At 39.2% G+C, this 15,834-nt stretch overlaps 1 protein-coding gene and 1 pseudogene across 2 annotated transcripts; both read left to right on the forward strand.

Moving 5' to 3' along the window:
* The first annotated feature begins 5,222 nt into the window (after window positions 1-5,222).
* Window positions 5,223-6,071, forward strand: LOC132191294 (putative WRKY transcription factor 57; annotated as a pseudogene).
* Window positions 6,072-9,424: 3,353 nt separating this feature from the next.
* On the forward strand, window positions 9,425-15,307 carry LOC132192091 (DEAD-box ATP-dependent RNA helicase 38). 2 transcript variants are annotated; one of them, XM_088511467.1, is made up of 8 exons: window positions 9,425-9,823; window positions 9,936-10,216; window positions 11,252-11,479; window positions 12,606-12,671; window positions 13,797-14,198; window positions 14,311-14,419; window positions 14,849-14,934; window positions 15,010-15,307. In XM_088511467.1, the coding sequence occupies exons 1-8, from the start codon at window positions 9,709-9,711 to the stop codon at window positions 15,070-15,072; spliced, it is 1,350 nt and encodes a 449-aa protein (XP_088367593.1). In that variant the 5' UTR covers window positions 9,425-9,708; the 3' UTR covers window positions 15,073-15,307. The 2 variants fall into 2 exon arrangements, with proteins under 2 accessions (XP_088367593.1, XP_088367594.1); XM_088511468.1 differs by lacking the exon at window positions 12,606-12,671 and having other exon boundaries at window positions 9,428-9,823.
* The last annotated feature ends 527 nt before the right edge of the window (window positions 15,308-15,834 follow it).

Consider the following 15,834-nt stretch of genomic DNA (forward strand, 5'->3'; position numbering starts at 1 on the left):
CAGCCAAAGAACAGGAGCTTACTACCTTGAAGATTTCGAAGGAAAGATGCTCCCCCAACCATGGAACGCAGAACATCTTAGAAATCTCTTGAAGTTACAACAATCGAAGTGTCATCATCCAACTTACTCCTCGGACAGGTTTCTGAGGGTAGTTGTACAGTTGAAGAGACTATAACTCACCTCTCAACTCTCTTCTCGGACAGGTTTCCGAAAGTAGTTAGAGAGAGACAGTCGAAGAGACTATAACTCACCTTTCAACTCTCTTCTCGGACAGGTTTTCGAAAGTAGTTAGAGAGAGACAGTCGAAGAGACTATAACTCACCTCTCAACTCTCTTCTCAGACAGGTTTTCGAAAGTAGTTAGAGAGAGACAGTCGAAGAGACTATAACTCATCCAACTTACTCCTTGGACAGGTTTCTAAGGGTAGTTGTATAGTCGAAGAGACTATAACTCACCTCTTAATTCTCTTCTCGGACAGGTTTTCGAAAGTAGTTAGAGAGAGACAGTCGAAGAGACTATAACTCACCTCTCAACTCTCTTCTCGGACAAGTTTCCGAAAGTAGTTAGAGAAAGACAGTTGAAGAGACTATAACTCATCCAACTTACTCATCGGACAAGTTTCTGAGGGTAGTTGTATAGTCGAAGAGACTATAACTCACCTCTCAACTCTCTTCTCGGATAGGTTTCCGAAAGTAGTTAGAGTCGAAGAGGCTAACTCACCTCTCAAAATCCTCGGATGAGTTTTCGAGGATAAACAAGCTAACTTCTCAACCGACTTCTCGGATAGGTTTCCAAAACCCCTTCGGACAAAGTCCTCGGGTGTACATCGAAAGGAAGTTAAAACTTAAGGGTTAAGAGGTGATTAAGACTTTTAAGATTACCTTCTGATTGTATGGAAAGACAAGAAAAAAAAAAAAACAATTGTTTATTTCGTAAAAAATATTTACAAGCAATTGAAAATTACAAACTAAACCCCTTTTGGGTCGGTTGGCTTGGGGACCTCTACAGCAGCAGGTGCATCAGTAGGAATTTGGGGCTCCTCCACTCGATCATCATTCAAGGGTTGGCTTTCCTTAATAGTGGAGCCGAATTCGAAGATCCCTTTAGTGTCAGGCATTTGCTCCTGTCCAAGAGAGATAATCTTTTCCAAGGCTTGATCAGTAAAGGGTAGGTCATCGGCCTCCACTTTGTTCAAGTCCACGGAGCAAGAAGGATCCTGAGCCCAAGCTCGGAAGGTCTCAAACCCGAAAGTAATCCCATCCAGCCAAGCATTGTTGCGAGTCCAGGCGGCATACGACAATTGCTTCTCAAATTTTCGGGCTCGGTCATTAGCTTCCCTTAGCTGAAACTCAGACTTCTTAAACTTATCCTTGAAGAAACTTTTTCTCTCCTCGGCCACCATATGAGCCGAGCGAGCCTCCGCGACTAAAGACCTTTGAATGTCGCTCTCGACTCGAACTTCCCTGAGCTGATCCAGAACCTCAGCCACTCTCCTCTCGAGCAGCTCTTGATTCGTCCTCATTTTGGAATTTTCTTCCAAAAGGCGACCATTATTTGCTTGGAGAGCCTCCGCCTCGGCGGTCAGAACCGAAAACTTCTTATCTATAGCGGCCCGAGCAGTTTCGGCCTCGGTAGCTTCGGTCTGAATCAAGGACTGCTGCTGACCAGCAACAAGTAATTTCGCATCCTGCTGAGTGATGACTCCCCTTAATCGTGTATTCTTGGCCTCGAACTCCAACAATTGTTGTTCCATCGCTATGACTTTGGCCTTTAAATTGTCAGATTCCTCGGCCAAATTTTGCATAGCTTTCATGAAATCACAGTAAAGTAACACTGACCTTATGATGCTCTGAAACAAAAAGGGATTAGTATATATATGTGAGGCATTGCAAAGCAAGAACAAAAATGAGATACTTACAACAAACTGATAGTAGAGACATGCCTCTACCATTCCCCGAGCTGATCACACTGCCCTGATAATTGATCGTGGGGCACCAGTGCCATCAGTGTAGAGAAAGGGTTCCCCAAGAGGTCACCTCTGAGCTTGGCAAGGGGGTGACCTACCGACCAATCAACACCGGGGGGTTGTACTTTAGACCATTCCGCGGCAGAGTCGCCCTCAGCCGCAAACTCTTGAACACCAGGAGTGGTTACAGCTCGAGAAACGCTCAGGCCAGGAGCTTATGAATTGGCATCAGCTTGTACCTCCCTTGTCTCGGCAGCTGACGGTCTCACCAACTCTGCTACGGGAGTTATAGGCTTGGGCCTCTCTTCCTTATTCCCAACCGACGAATCCGAGTACACCTCTAGTGTAGCCTCCTGGAGGATGCGATTAATATTGGGACCAGAATGAACAGGGGTAATCGACTCCATAGGAATTACGGGAATCGAAGCGTCGGCAGGCCCAGCTGAAGGAATCGCCGGAGGAACTGAGGAAATAGGCCAGCGGTATGCGCTGGCTGGGAAGATGATCGACTTAGAACCCTCCTTCCTTCAGGCTACCAATAGTTGAGCAACCTTCTGCTTACCAGCACCAAGAGCATTAGGCAACCCTGTCGGTTTGGTCGCTTTGGCTTTTTTGAGCAGTGACTGCTCTGCCTTCACCACCTCTTCAACAAGCCCCAAAGCTGGAGCCTTTGAAGGATCATTTCTCGAACGCTTCTTCTTTACAAGCGTCCTCTTCACGTCCATCTTCATCGGACTTGCGACCGACTCTTCCCCAACCGGATGGGGTCTCACTGCAACTCCAGATGCCCGACCCTCTGGGGCAGTCTATTTCTGTGCAACCTTGGGCATCACTATTCACTACCCTCGGTTTCTTGAGGTTGCCGAGGATGGACCCGGGAGCATACAGATGAAATTTCAACTTGGCGGTAGTTACCAAGTTCTTAAACAGGCTAGCCTCCTCGTGTTCCTGAGCCCAAGAGATGATCGTGTTCACCCGAGCATGCTCCTCCGAAGATTGCTCCGGTTCAAGACTCGTGTCATTCACTGGGAAAGTTGTTTCCCGAGGAACCCTCGGACCTCTCACTTTCTCCAAAGGGGCAAATTCCCATTGTTCTCGAGCAAAGAAAAATTTATTCCTACATGCTCGGTTGCTGGTAAGAGTTTTTTGAAATAATACCAATTTGCCCCGTTGGGCTTGGAAGTTGTAGATTACCTCTGTCTTTGGGTTCCTGGTGAACTTATACACCGACAAAAATTTCCTAACAGTCAGGGAACACCCATCCCCCAGGGTCGTTCCACAAGATTATGCAGCCAAAAAATATCCTCCAAGCGTTGGGGACGAGCTGATGAGGAGCTACATTCAAGTAGCTCAGAAGTTCCCGAACGATTTGTGAGAATGGTAATCTGAGACCTGCACGGAACATCTCCTTGCACAAGTAGACTTCGTGCTCCTCGGCACTCACTATGGCGCCTTGTCGGTCATCGTCAAACCGAAGCAACACCGACTTTGGTATGTAGCAATCCAACTTGACCCGCCTTTCATCTTTCGATGATAAGGCAGCTTTCCATATAGCAGGATATGAACCCTCGCCGTCCGAGCCAGAACCTTCTCCGTCACCCATGAGGAAAAGAAACTCCGGGTATAAAGATCGAGGAATGCAAGGATAAGAATGGTGTATCAGCAAATGAGTCATCGATAGTCGAAGATGGTCAACTGCAAGTTCAATAAAGGGTAATAACAGGTCCAGGTATTTGAGGACTGGACTGTTAGGATGAACAAATGGCTGGCAGGAAGGAAAAGAAAGAGCTCGATTGATCGAAACCCTAAAAAATACTGCCCGAAGAAAGAAGTATTGAAAAGAAAAATCAAAATGAAAGCAAGCCAGTTGGGGGGTTTTTGAAAAGATTGCATAGCTTTGTGCACGAGAATGGTATTTTCAACAGAAAATGAGAATAAGCAACGACGAACCTTTATAGCCAGTCTAAGAAGATGAAAGGGTCTGAGAAGATGAAGGAGTCTGACGAGACAAAAAGACGTCGACACATTGGAACCCTAGAAGACGCCTTGAAAACGCGCGCATTAAATGCCGTAGCAAACGCGTCCTATCGCCTGTTAATGATGACGCATGGACGACCATACCAATGTCGACACGTGGACCCAAACTCAGCCATTCGAATCGACAGGCAGACGAACTGACCGGCCGTCGGGTATATCAAATGGCTCGGCAAAGAATTAGCAGGAAAAATCTTGCCAAAACCTGAATTTGGAGTTAGGGTTCCCCCGCTCGGAAGCCTCGGACACATTGCTGTCGGGAATCGGACATCGGGAGACTGATCCATTCCTAGAAGACACAAAAATTTTCATAGTCATCCAAACCAAGAAATTGGGGGGTAACTGTTGGGTCATGGATCAATCCCATAAGGCCCAACGGGCCCTAAGCCCTAAGCTCAAGACTTCGTAAATATGTTGGTCTGCCGAGCCCTCAGTTGACATAGCCCAAGGAGGTCACAGGCTCCTAGCTTGAGGCATAACTCATGAGCCAAGATAGTCAACTGTTGAAGGGCACATTGGTCATTCCATCATAGAGATATGACTGATCCTCCATTATTCAAGTTATCTATATCGATCAAGATACGCCAGTTGGCTTCCAAGCTGATGTAGGTGACCGAGTCCAACTCGGCCATTTTGACTTGACATCGTTTGGAAGCCATAATCCTTATCCCCTGATCTTAGGCCACTAAGATCACAGAATAGCTAACAAACACTATCCCACTTTTCAAATGTTTACACAGCAGATATTGAAGGATAAAGTCCCTAAACATATGGGAAATCGAACTCCTCGCATGCCTATAAATATAAGTCATTTCTCAATATTAAGGTAATCGAAACTTTTGCTATCCAAGCTCTGTGTTGTTTACATCTTCCTCCTTGATTACTGACTTAGGCATCGGAGTATTCCCACCGGGAAATCACCGGAGACTCTAACCCTATTTTTTGTTCTTGTGTGCAAGACCGACCCTTCCTCGGACACCACCGTGCAACGACCGACCAGTCCTTGAACACAACTGTGCAGCCCAGAGAGTGTGCCACGTCATCTATCGAAAAACTGTGTTATAACAATATCGTTTTAGTTAATAACAATTGTATTCTAATCTACTAAATAATTTTTGTGATCAACTTGGTCTTGGACTCTTGGGTGACCATGTTTTTTGAGAAATGGTGGAACACGATGGTCGACAAGGCCCAATCTGAATATGTTTACTGAGTTCTGCAAATGGACATTATGGTATAATTCTGCTTCTACCATGAAAAACATGTGATGTAATATCGAACAGTACTTTTTCATGTGATGCTTTAGAAATTCTTCTGCAATAATAATTAATTTAAATTGGCTTGTACGAAGGGTTACTAAATACTAATTCTTTGCTGTCTTTGTCATACAAAATTAATGCGCCTCCTTTTTCTTTTTTTGCATGTCCAATAAATGAAATAGCTTAGTAGTGGTAGATAATAGAGATATATGTCCAATTTTAGATCTTCTCCAAATATGGCAGCCATTTTCATTTGTGCTCCACGTAAGCAGACCTCTTGAACCTTAAGAATGGATATATTAATCATAAATTGGATTGAAAAAAATTGTTGAATAATATTTTTTTTTAATCTTATATTTATTTGTGATTTTGATGGGAAACATGAGCTATTACAGGTTTACAAAGTTACAAACCCAAGGTGCAATGCAAAGAAGCAGGTGGAAAGGTCGAGTGAGGACCCAGAGACACTTATCATTACCTATGAAGGGCTCCACCTACACTATGCTTACCCATACTTTTTACACGACCAAAACCAGTATGTGGATCCAGTAATCAAGAAGCCCAATAAGACTATCTCATAGGCCGAAGCCCATGATTATCAACAAACTCAAGAAGCCCAAGAAAGCCCAACAAATCTTACTACCAATATCGAGAAGGAATTATGGGCTCACAAGGGTTGCTTGAAGATGTGGTGCCTTTGATGATCAGAAACCCTCCCTTCTTGTTCATCTTACTGCTCGCCTCCTACTTCACCTTCTTCTTTGTCATGGTGTACTAGTTATTCTGCCACGTGTTTTGACATAGGCATCTAGCAATAAAACCTTCATGGTTTTATTAGGATGATTGGGATTGAATAATTCGGTCCAAGAACGTGATAGTATGTTAAGATCAAATATAGCTTTCAAAGTGGTTTAGTATGACGCAAGGGACAATTAATCTTTTAATTTATATTCAGTTTTTTTTTTTTTTTTTTTTTATTTGTATCTTTGAGCACCTTGTAAAATTTAGAGGGTACTCGTGTAAGAATAATCCCAAACACTATTTAGTAAATCTCAATTATTTATCTCAGTTTGTTCTTTGTAAAGGCTTGGTAAAAAGTACAGTTAAAATAAACCCATTCAAACTCACAAGTTGTTGACCCAAAAGAAGAATAAAGAAAGTCGTTGGTAAAAAGTTTAGTCAAAATAAATCAAATTCATTGATTAGGGAATATTACATTTTTTACTACAAGTTTTTTTATAAATTGACAGCAATCTACATATATGGCACTTATCATGCCAACCACTAGAATGTAGACCGTCATGTGACGGTCTATGTAGCACCTATTTTTCATAAATATGAAGCGTCTCACGAATTTGTAAGAAACTTATAATAAAAGTATTAGTATATTAAACATTTTTCTTTGTTTAAGATTTTAAATCAAATGATATTCCAACACCACATATTATGTCAAAATTTGCACTGATTAAATCATGTAGTCATTCAACCCAAATGTTTGAAAATTGTTTTGCATACACATTGAGTTGCGAAACATTCATTGTTAATTGCCTTTTGCGGAAAATGGGTATACCAATACTATCATTCATTCGTGCCATAATTTTTTTTTTTTTTTTTTAACAGATAAAACAAAGGATTATAACAAACAACAAAGGGATGGACAACCCAATAATAAGCCCCAAAAGACCCTATTAGAATGAGTAATCAAAAATTAAAAATGAATGTATCAAATAAATGACGCGGCCTATATTTTTCTAACACAAAGACCAAAAAACTTGGCCACCAATTAAGGTGGTTTGATAAGGGGCACTAGAGATGGTGTACATAAAAAAGGTACAACTGTAATAGCGAAAGAGAGCTAGAGCAGCATGGAAAACCCTGATGAAAGTCGAATTAAAGCTAATTAAAAGGAAAACCAGCACGGAGTCCAGATGACACCGCATAATGATCTGCAACCAGGTTGCGAGAGCACCAAGAAGGGTGGAAAAGGCATATGAAGCCCTGAAACTACAACAAAACATAAAAACGAACAAAATTAAAACACAGTAGCATCAATCGAAGTCGAGGCTGGAGAAGGCAATAAGTACACGATTGAAGGTCGGTGTGTGTAAGCCGCTCACCGGCGCATGATGACCACGCGCTAGCAAGGGATGTCAAGAGATGAAAGATGGCTTCATGAGACCTACGACAACTGTTGAAGGTGGCAAAGCGGAGAAACAGAGGGGTCACGCATTGTTTTATGAGGTGCAAGCGCCCGGGAGTAAGATCTACTCGCAGGCGTGTGTGATACACGCTCCAGCGCGTGGTGGTCCGATGGATACCGGGTTGACGACGTTTGGTGACGGAGACTCCCAGGAGCATGGTGGAGTGGCGAGTGCAGGGGCTGGGGCTTCTTGAAATGAGCAAATATGATTTTGGGGAAACCAAATCCAAAAATTTCAATAAGGGGGCGGCTCTAAGGTTGTGGATAGGTGGAGGAAGTGGTGATCAGACGTTTTACAATATAGGAAGAGACAATGCATTTATTAAACAATGATAAAACGTCAAAGGCATCGGAAAGGACCTCCAAAAAAACCGGATAGAGCCTCCATAGAGGTGGTTTGAGCCTCCGGAGAGGCATGAAGGGGAGGGGGAAGGAGTAAAAGGGATTTAGAGGGGGAAGAGGAGGAGGAGGGAGCCAAAACTCCCTCATTTCATGGCAGCAGTTGGAGGGAGACTATGGAAGGGTTTGAGGAGAGAGAACATAGCGTTTTTTTGTGTTTTTGTTTTGTGCTATAATTTTTAATATCTATCATCTTTGCATTAGAATGTACTTTTGAAGGATGATTTGTTTTTATCTATTGTCGATGCTCTAAGGCTCTTTTGATTTCAAGAATAGATTTTCATAAGAATACCTTCCAACCGCTATAAGAATGGAAAAAAATAATAAAAATAATATTTAAATGAAGTAGATAAATATTTATAGAATTTAATGTATAAGAGCACTATTTGCAACCTCATCAAAACCATTTTTAGGTTATTTTGGTGAGACAATCTGGTAAAAGTGGTTAAAAACTCTTTTTTAGTCTCACAATTTTAATAAGAAAAAAATGGTGAGTGAACAGTACTCACTATTAATAGTGAGTATTTTTTTTTTTTTTTTTATTTGTATTGAATAATTAAAAAATTTCACTCTCTCTCTCCCTTTTTGTTTTTCATTTCTCTCTCATCCTTTAATAGTTAGAGAAAAAATAAACAAATCTTTGAAAAATAATATTTAAATAGAATAGTGAAAGTTGATTGTTAAAATAGTGAGACTGTTAGAGCATTTCTAGCAGCCTTACCAAATTTTACTCACCACAACTCACTTTTTTAGAGTATTCAGAGCAGACTAATTACTTTAACAATTCACTTTCACTATTTCATTTAAATATTATTTTTAAAAAAATTGTTTATTCTTTCTCAAACTTTTATTAAAAATTAGGGTTGAAATTCGATTTTACTAACCGCTTAGGCAATTGAGATTAGCGGTTTTAACTAATAATAGTTAACCATAACCCCTTTTTTACCCCTAACAAAAATGAGTTTTCGAGCTTACCTTGCTAATCCATTAAGAATGCTCTAATGGGGTTCAAATACTTACATGTAAGATCCAAATGAAACTGGGCTGTACTGAGAAACTAAGCGGGGGCAAGAAAGAAGAAACCCATGATAAAGCAATTTTAGCATACCAGCAAAGGATAAACGAAACTAACCCACAGAAATGGGCCAAATCTACTTTCATTGCAAGGGTAGTTGCGTAATCTGAGTCAAAACATTGAAAACAAGGCGGTCTCTAATTCCGGTTGACCATCAAATGTTCATTTTCTATTCTCCCCGTTTCAGTTCCCTCACAACCAACCCATCAATATTTCAATATCCGGGCTCCCAGAAATTTTGAATGACATTTTTGTTTTTTTTGAAAAAAATGTCAAAAAAATATTAAAGGTCAAAAAAAAATATGCAAAGTTTTTTTCTTCAGGAACAAAACTTTTTTCTCTTGATCAAAGTAAAGTTTTGTTTTGTTTTGTGTTTTTTTTTTTTTTCTGAATTTTGAATGACATTTTTGTTTTTTTGACAAAAATTTAAGGCCATTTTTGTCTTTTACGGCTTTGAGGGAAATGTTGACAAAGATGCATTTAAGCCTAAGGTGAACTCGAACGGATATAATTAAATTTCAAAAATTTAAAAAATTTCGACTCTTTCCCTTTGTCCCTCAAGCCCTCTCTCAAAGCTCTCCCCTGTCTCCCTCTCGCCCTCTCTCAGACGCTCTACCTGTGTCCCTCTCGCCCTCTCTCAGACGCTCTACCTGTCTCCCTCTCGCCCTCTCTCAGACGCTCTCCCTGTCTCCCTCTCGCCCTCTCTCAGACGCTCTACCTGTCTCCCTCTCGCCCTCTCTCAGACGCTCTCCCTGTCTCCCTCTCAAAATTTCAGATGGACGAGCAGGTCAGAGACTTCACTCTCTTCTATAAAGACGAGCACGTCGCAGATGACAAGGAGGACGAGCAGGTCGCAGAGGCCTTCACTGTCCTCGACAAGGACGGCGATGGTAACCTTTTTTTTCTCTCTCTCTCTCTCTGTCTCAGTCTCAGCCATCAATTGTTCTATTTAGCTTAGCAATTGTCCTCTCAGTAACAAAAATACGATTTTGGGTTGTTTAGTTTTGATGCAGGATACTGCCACAACTTTTGAAGCCCTCAACTTGTCGCCGCTCTTGCTGAAGGGCCTGTACGCGGAGATGCACTTCAAAAGGCCCAGCAAAATCCAGGGCGTCAGCTTGCCTTTGATCATGGATCCTCCCCACAGAGATTTGGTGGCGCAGGCAGATAATGGGTCTGGTAAGACTGCTTGTTTTGTGCTTGGGATGTTGAGTCGCATTGATCCCGACCTGAAGACTACTCAGGCACTCTGTGTCTGTCCCACACGAGAGCTGGCTATTCAGGTCAGCCTTTGCTCTCGTTATAATTGTAGGATTATCGCTTTATTGACTACAAATCAAAATTAATTAATGCCCTCACTTTTTTTTTTAGTAATTTCTTTGGTCCAATTATCAGAATTCAACCCACAATGTCTGTTTTAATGGCTGTAATAATTTACCATTGGGCATTGGGTGTCTTTCTTGAGTAAAGTCTAAACAGTCTCCTTAAATACTCTTTATATTCACGTGTATATATCTATTCATGTCAACCTTGGGGACTAAATAAAAGTTAGGATTAATGTTACATAATTCAATGACATGTATTTAATCCAATGGCAGGTTTCTCAAAATAATTTAACAAAAGATTATTGAGCGTTGTAATATTAGATGAAATAATTCTTAAGCTTTGATCATCTTAATATTTGAACAGCATGAAGGATAATGGGAAGAGCAAGTCATCCAATGGTACATTTCCTAGATTTGATAATCATTTTAACACAACTGTTTGAAAATTGTTTCAACTTTTATTCTCCTTTGATAATATTTGAAAACTTAATTATAATTAATGATTAACATGGTAATTAAATGCCTGGGGACTCACACCTTAGTTTGTATAGAATTTGTAGTAAACTGTAATACCCATAACATTATTCTTTGCCTTTTGGAACTACCCGTTATTTATCAGTACTGCGCATGTAGACTAATACCTTAGTGTAAATTAAACTCAGAGTAATTCCAACCCGGCCACTAAAATTCAATAAGAAAACTGTCTAGGAAAGCTCAACAAAGAACCAAACACAGCATTTGATGAAATACTTTTGACGGTTATGTCCTTAGTATAATTTAGAAATGATCTGATTTTCTTAAAGTGCATTTTTGAAACTTGAACCAATGGGCTTGTTGAATTTCATGCTTTTCAACTTGAAAGAATTTATTCTAGTATGATATCCTTGGTTCACATTTTCTGGAGCTCAGATGGTAAACAAGAAGTTTTTGAAATGTATTCATTTGCTTCCTTGTCATACCACTAAACAAATTTTAACTGTATCTATCTGGTAGAACGTGGAAGTTCTTCGGAAGATCGGGCAGTACACAAGTATAACTTCAGAGTGTGCTGTGGCAATGGATAAGAAACATTATGCGCCAATATCGAAACAACCGCCGGTCTCAGCACAAGCAGTCATAGGAACTCCTGGTACAATCAAGAAATGGATGTCAAATAGGAAATTGGACTTGACTGAAATGAAGATTCTTGTTTTTGATGAGGCTGATCACATGCTTGCTGAGGTAGATTTTATCTTGCTGATTATTTTTATATTTGGTGAAATTTGAAGTATTATCATTACATCTAAAAAACTTCATTACTTGATTTTGTTTGTATCTAGATCTTTGGTTTGCTTGGGTAGGCAGATTTATTTGTTTGGGACTATATGGTTAATCTTGTGGTATCATGATTTTTGAACCATTTGGTTGAATTGCTTGTGTCCACTATTACTGCATGTGAAGATTATATATTCTCTATTTGTGTATCATATTCCGAACTTTGAACCATGGCAACCTATAATTGGTTCCAGTTGGTTTAATTCAAGAGAAGATCAGTACTTTGGTCGACTTGCGTGCATGTACTATTACTGTATGTGAAGATTATTTTTCTCTATTTATGTATCATATTTCAAACTTTGAACCGTGGCTACCTGAATTATTCGAGCAGGAATCTCGGACAGTAATTGGTCATTGTCAGTTTAATTCAAGAGCAGATCAGTATTTTGGATCACTAAAGAATTACATAGTGTTTAAAACCAAACTTTGCTTCTTGAAGACAAAGCAGTGCTGGGTGGACATAAAAGGCCTGCATTCACATTCAAATGAGATCAGTAGTTAATCTGTTTTTTTGTAGCAGAAGTATTTATGGGTTCCTGGGAAATTATGCCGGTCTAGCAGAAACCATTAGAGTGCACTAAGCTTGATACTTTGCTGGTTGATCTTGGGTTTAGTTCACTTGCATTTATGGAAATGTTATTCCATTGTCTCAGCACAATATATATTACATTTACAGTTGGGGAAAAGTTTTGGGGTTGGTCATTTTTTTGGTTTGGTGGTGGGGGGGAGGCGATTTAGGGGGATAAGGGGGCTTCGGTTGGATCATAAGGTGCTAGGAAGTGTATTTGCTGGCGGGTACCATATTTATTGGAACTAATGTAATCATGTTTATTGGTGCTTTTTTATAAAATTTCCTTTACTATTAAAAAAAATGAATACCAATTACATGCATGTTACTTCTTTCAAATGATTATCTGCTTTATTGTTATGGTAATACCTGCATGTGGGTAATTGCTTTAGCTAAATTTAGTATGTAATGTTTTAATCTTTAGGTACATAAAATTGATTATTCAATCTCGTTTTGTTGATGTAGGACGGATTTAAGGACGATTCCTTGAAAATAAAGGAGGAAATTGGAAGACGTAGTTCTCACTGCCAGGTTTGTTCAACTAACGTTTAGTTTAACCACTAATTTTAGATACAGTTCCCTTTATGTGATGCTCAAAATTTCTGCATAGGTGCGGTACCATTGAGAATGAGATCAAAGGTGATTGATGAAAATTATTACCTAAAACTTTAGGGACTTTTTATATGTATATATATATAGACACACACACACACACAGAGTAATGCGTAATATTTTTTCTTTCTTTCCTAGTTTTCGCACTCCACTTGCGGAGGCGCGTGTTAACTCGTATCGTTGGGGGTTAGCCCCGGCTCGTCCATTCCGAGCACTTGGCCTCTACGATGGAGTCTTGCTTCTTGAGACTCCATCATGGAGGCCAAAGCTTTCTTTTTCTCGGTAGAGAAAGGGAAACAAGAGCTGCGTTGAGGAAAGGAGAAAAGGTTTTTTAGGGTTTGTCTTTTTTAGGGCTCTTTTTTTCTTTAATAAAACTTGTTACTTATAAATATATATATATATATATACACACACACACACACACACACACACAAAGATATTAATTACTTTTAAGTAAAAGATTGCATTAGATCTGCTTCAAACTTATTCATTACTCCTTTTGTTAGGTAGGTTGTAGCTAGATTCAGCATAGGTGTGGTGCATAAGTTCCCACAGAGAATAAAGGATTGAGGGTGTTTTATATATATAGATAGATAGATATTATTTTAAAGTAAAAGGTTGCAAATTATATCTGTTGCAAACTTATTCATTATTTCTTTTGTTGGGTAGGTTGTAGCGAGATTGGAGATTGATATTTGCGATAGTATTCCTCTATAAGTTGCTTTGTATGTAGGTCTGCTTGATAATTTCTCCTTTATTGCTATTCATCCTCAACTAGAGCCGTTGGCCATTCATAAAATCTCCTAATAAAAGGCAGTACATGTTTCTTTATTTACAGGGTTTGTATGACTGTTTCTGTACGATGCGCTGATTAATCGATCATGCACAAAAGATTATGCTATTAGTTATGTTGACATAGATTTACTAGCATATGCAAGTTTCGATTTATCAGATATTTGATTGGTTATCTTGATCAACATATGAGTTTTTTGTCTAATTGAAACAAAAATGGTTGACTTGTTTTGATAACCAATTTGTTTTCAGGTTCTTCTGTTTTGTGCTACGTGTAATGCAAATGTCAAAAAAATTCTTTCAAGGATAGTCGAAGGCTACAATCAACTCTTTGTCAAGAAGGATGAACTGTCTTTAAAGGCTGTGAAGCAGTACAAAGTTCATTGTCCTGATGAACGCACGAAGACTCTTGTGATTAGAGACAGAATATTGGAATTGGGAGAGAACGTGGGGCAGACAATTATATTTGTACTTGGGCGAGATAACGCCATCATGTTGCATAGGGCACTTGCTGACCTTGGTTATGCAGTTACTACCATTCAAGGTGCTATCAGTGCAGAAGACAGAGACAAAATAGTCCAAGAGTTCAAAAAGAGCCTAACTAAAGTTCTTATATCAACGGATCTCCTTTCCCGAGGCTTTGACCAACAACAGGTGCTCCCCCACCCCCACTCCTTTTTCCCAGGAAAAAAAAACTCCCTTCAACTCTTCTCTGTTAATATGATGAGGTGCTTTAAATTTAACATGCTGGGAATTTTTTCTGCAGGTCAATCTGGTCATTAACTATGATCTTCCAGTGAAGTATCAAACCTCGGAGCCTGATTATGAGGTGTACTTACATAGGATGGGAAGGACAGGGCGATTTGGCCGCAAGGGTGAGTTTTTCATGTTTCAGAACTTTGTTTTCTTCACAATTCTTGGCTAGCTTGACTCAAAGCATGATCTTTTAGTTGCAGTCCATTTTATTTGGAGTAATTTTCTGTAAATCACACTTGTGTGTTAATTATCAAACATTCTGTACATTATATATATAGTATGATACTTTGGGTATATTATATATTTTAAGGAGGTTCTAATACAAGTCAGGGAGAGGTTAGCATGCCCTAAACTTGTTTATTGCATGTCCAAGCCGTGTCAGATCAGTATCTAGCCCCAAAACATTATCAAATAATTCAAAACACATTAGAAAGCAAAAACAGTTTTTACATTTATGTCGTATAAAAACGCTATCTTAAACAAAAAACAAAAAACACCACCTTTTCTCTGGAGTGATGGGAGCTAACCAGATCTATTGTACTTTATAGGAGCTGTGTTTAATTTGTTGTGTGGAGATAACGACAAGATGCTCATGTCAAAAATTGAGCATTATTTTGGCTCAAAAGTGGAAGAGGTAACTTGTACTCCCTCTTCCTTTTTATGTTTTTGCTTCTGTAGTTCTAAATTTGTTTTTGCACTATTTTTGCAGGTGAAATCTTGGGAAAGCGAAGAAGATTTCACCGCTGCCCTGAAGGCGGCAAAATTGTTGTGATGATCCAGAGTTTCACTCATAGGGACATTAAGTTCCTAAGATTCATCTAATGACGAGGAGTTTAGATTGATTTGCCATGCTTTAAGGGTGAAAAATGTTGGAGCATCTCAATTCTTCTTGTTGGGGTTTTGTAGAAGGGGTATATAGTCAGTTTAGAAGTGTAAAGGTAAAGTTTTTGAGGTTGAGAAAGGCTTAAAACCACACAACATTAATATCAATGGTTTTTTCCCTTGCATTTGAGGGTTTTACACATAAACATCTTGGTGTATTGTTACTTGTGGGTTGCTTGATTTTTAATTTCTGCACAAAGGAAAAAAAAAAAAAAAGGATGGCAAAATGGGATTCAAACAGGTCTTAAAATACCCATTGAAAACAAGACACAAATGTTCTTTTATGCGTAGTTTATCAATACCATCTTAGTATGTCTTTAATCCATCAAGTTATTGAGGCAATGGAGACAGAATTTGTCTGCACAAAAGAGGAGCTAGATCCCAGATTCCCAATAAATATGAAAAAGGATCTTTTCCTTGAGGTAATTACAGGCATGTCACTCAGCTGGCCGCCACTCCTTCCTAATTTTAAAGTTTTTTTTTTTAATAGCAGCTTTTAATATCAAATCGAGTGTCTAAAGACATTAATATTGTTTAAAAAATATGTTCTGTCTCTGTTTTCAGAAATATATATATATATATATTAATTTAAATATTTTTAGATTGAAACGACGTGATCATTAATCAAAAGATTAAAATATAAGATTTTTCT

This window comes from Corylus avellana, chromosome 10 (genome assembly GCF_965113065.1).
Source record: "Corylus avellana chromosome 10, dhCorAvel1.hap1.2, whole genome shotgun sequence".
Lineage (NCBI taxonomy): Eukaryota > Viridiplantae > Streptophyta > Magnoliopsida > Fagales > Betulaceae > Corylus > Corylus avellana.

Bases quoted from the DNA above. Each gene is read 5' to 3' on its own strand.
- LOC132192091 (XM_088511467.1), top strand. From the start codon at position 9,709: ATGGACGAGCAGGTCAGAGACTTCACTCTCTTCTATAAAGACGAGCAC. The intron at 9,824-9,935 runs GTAACCTTTTTT...TGGGTTGTTTAG, and splicing joins CCTCGACAAGGACGGCGATG to TTTTGATGCAGGATACTGCC. The intron at 14,199-14,310 runs GTGCTCCCCCAC...TTTTTTCTGCAG, and splicing joins GAGGCTTTGACCAACAACAG to GTCAATCTGGTCATTAACTA.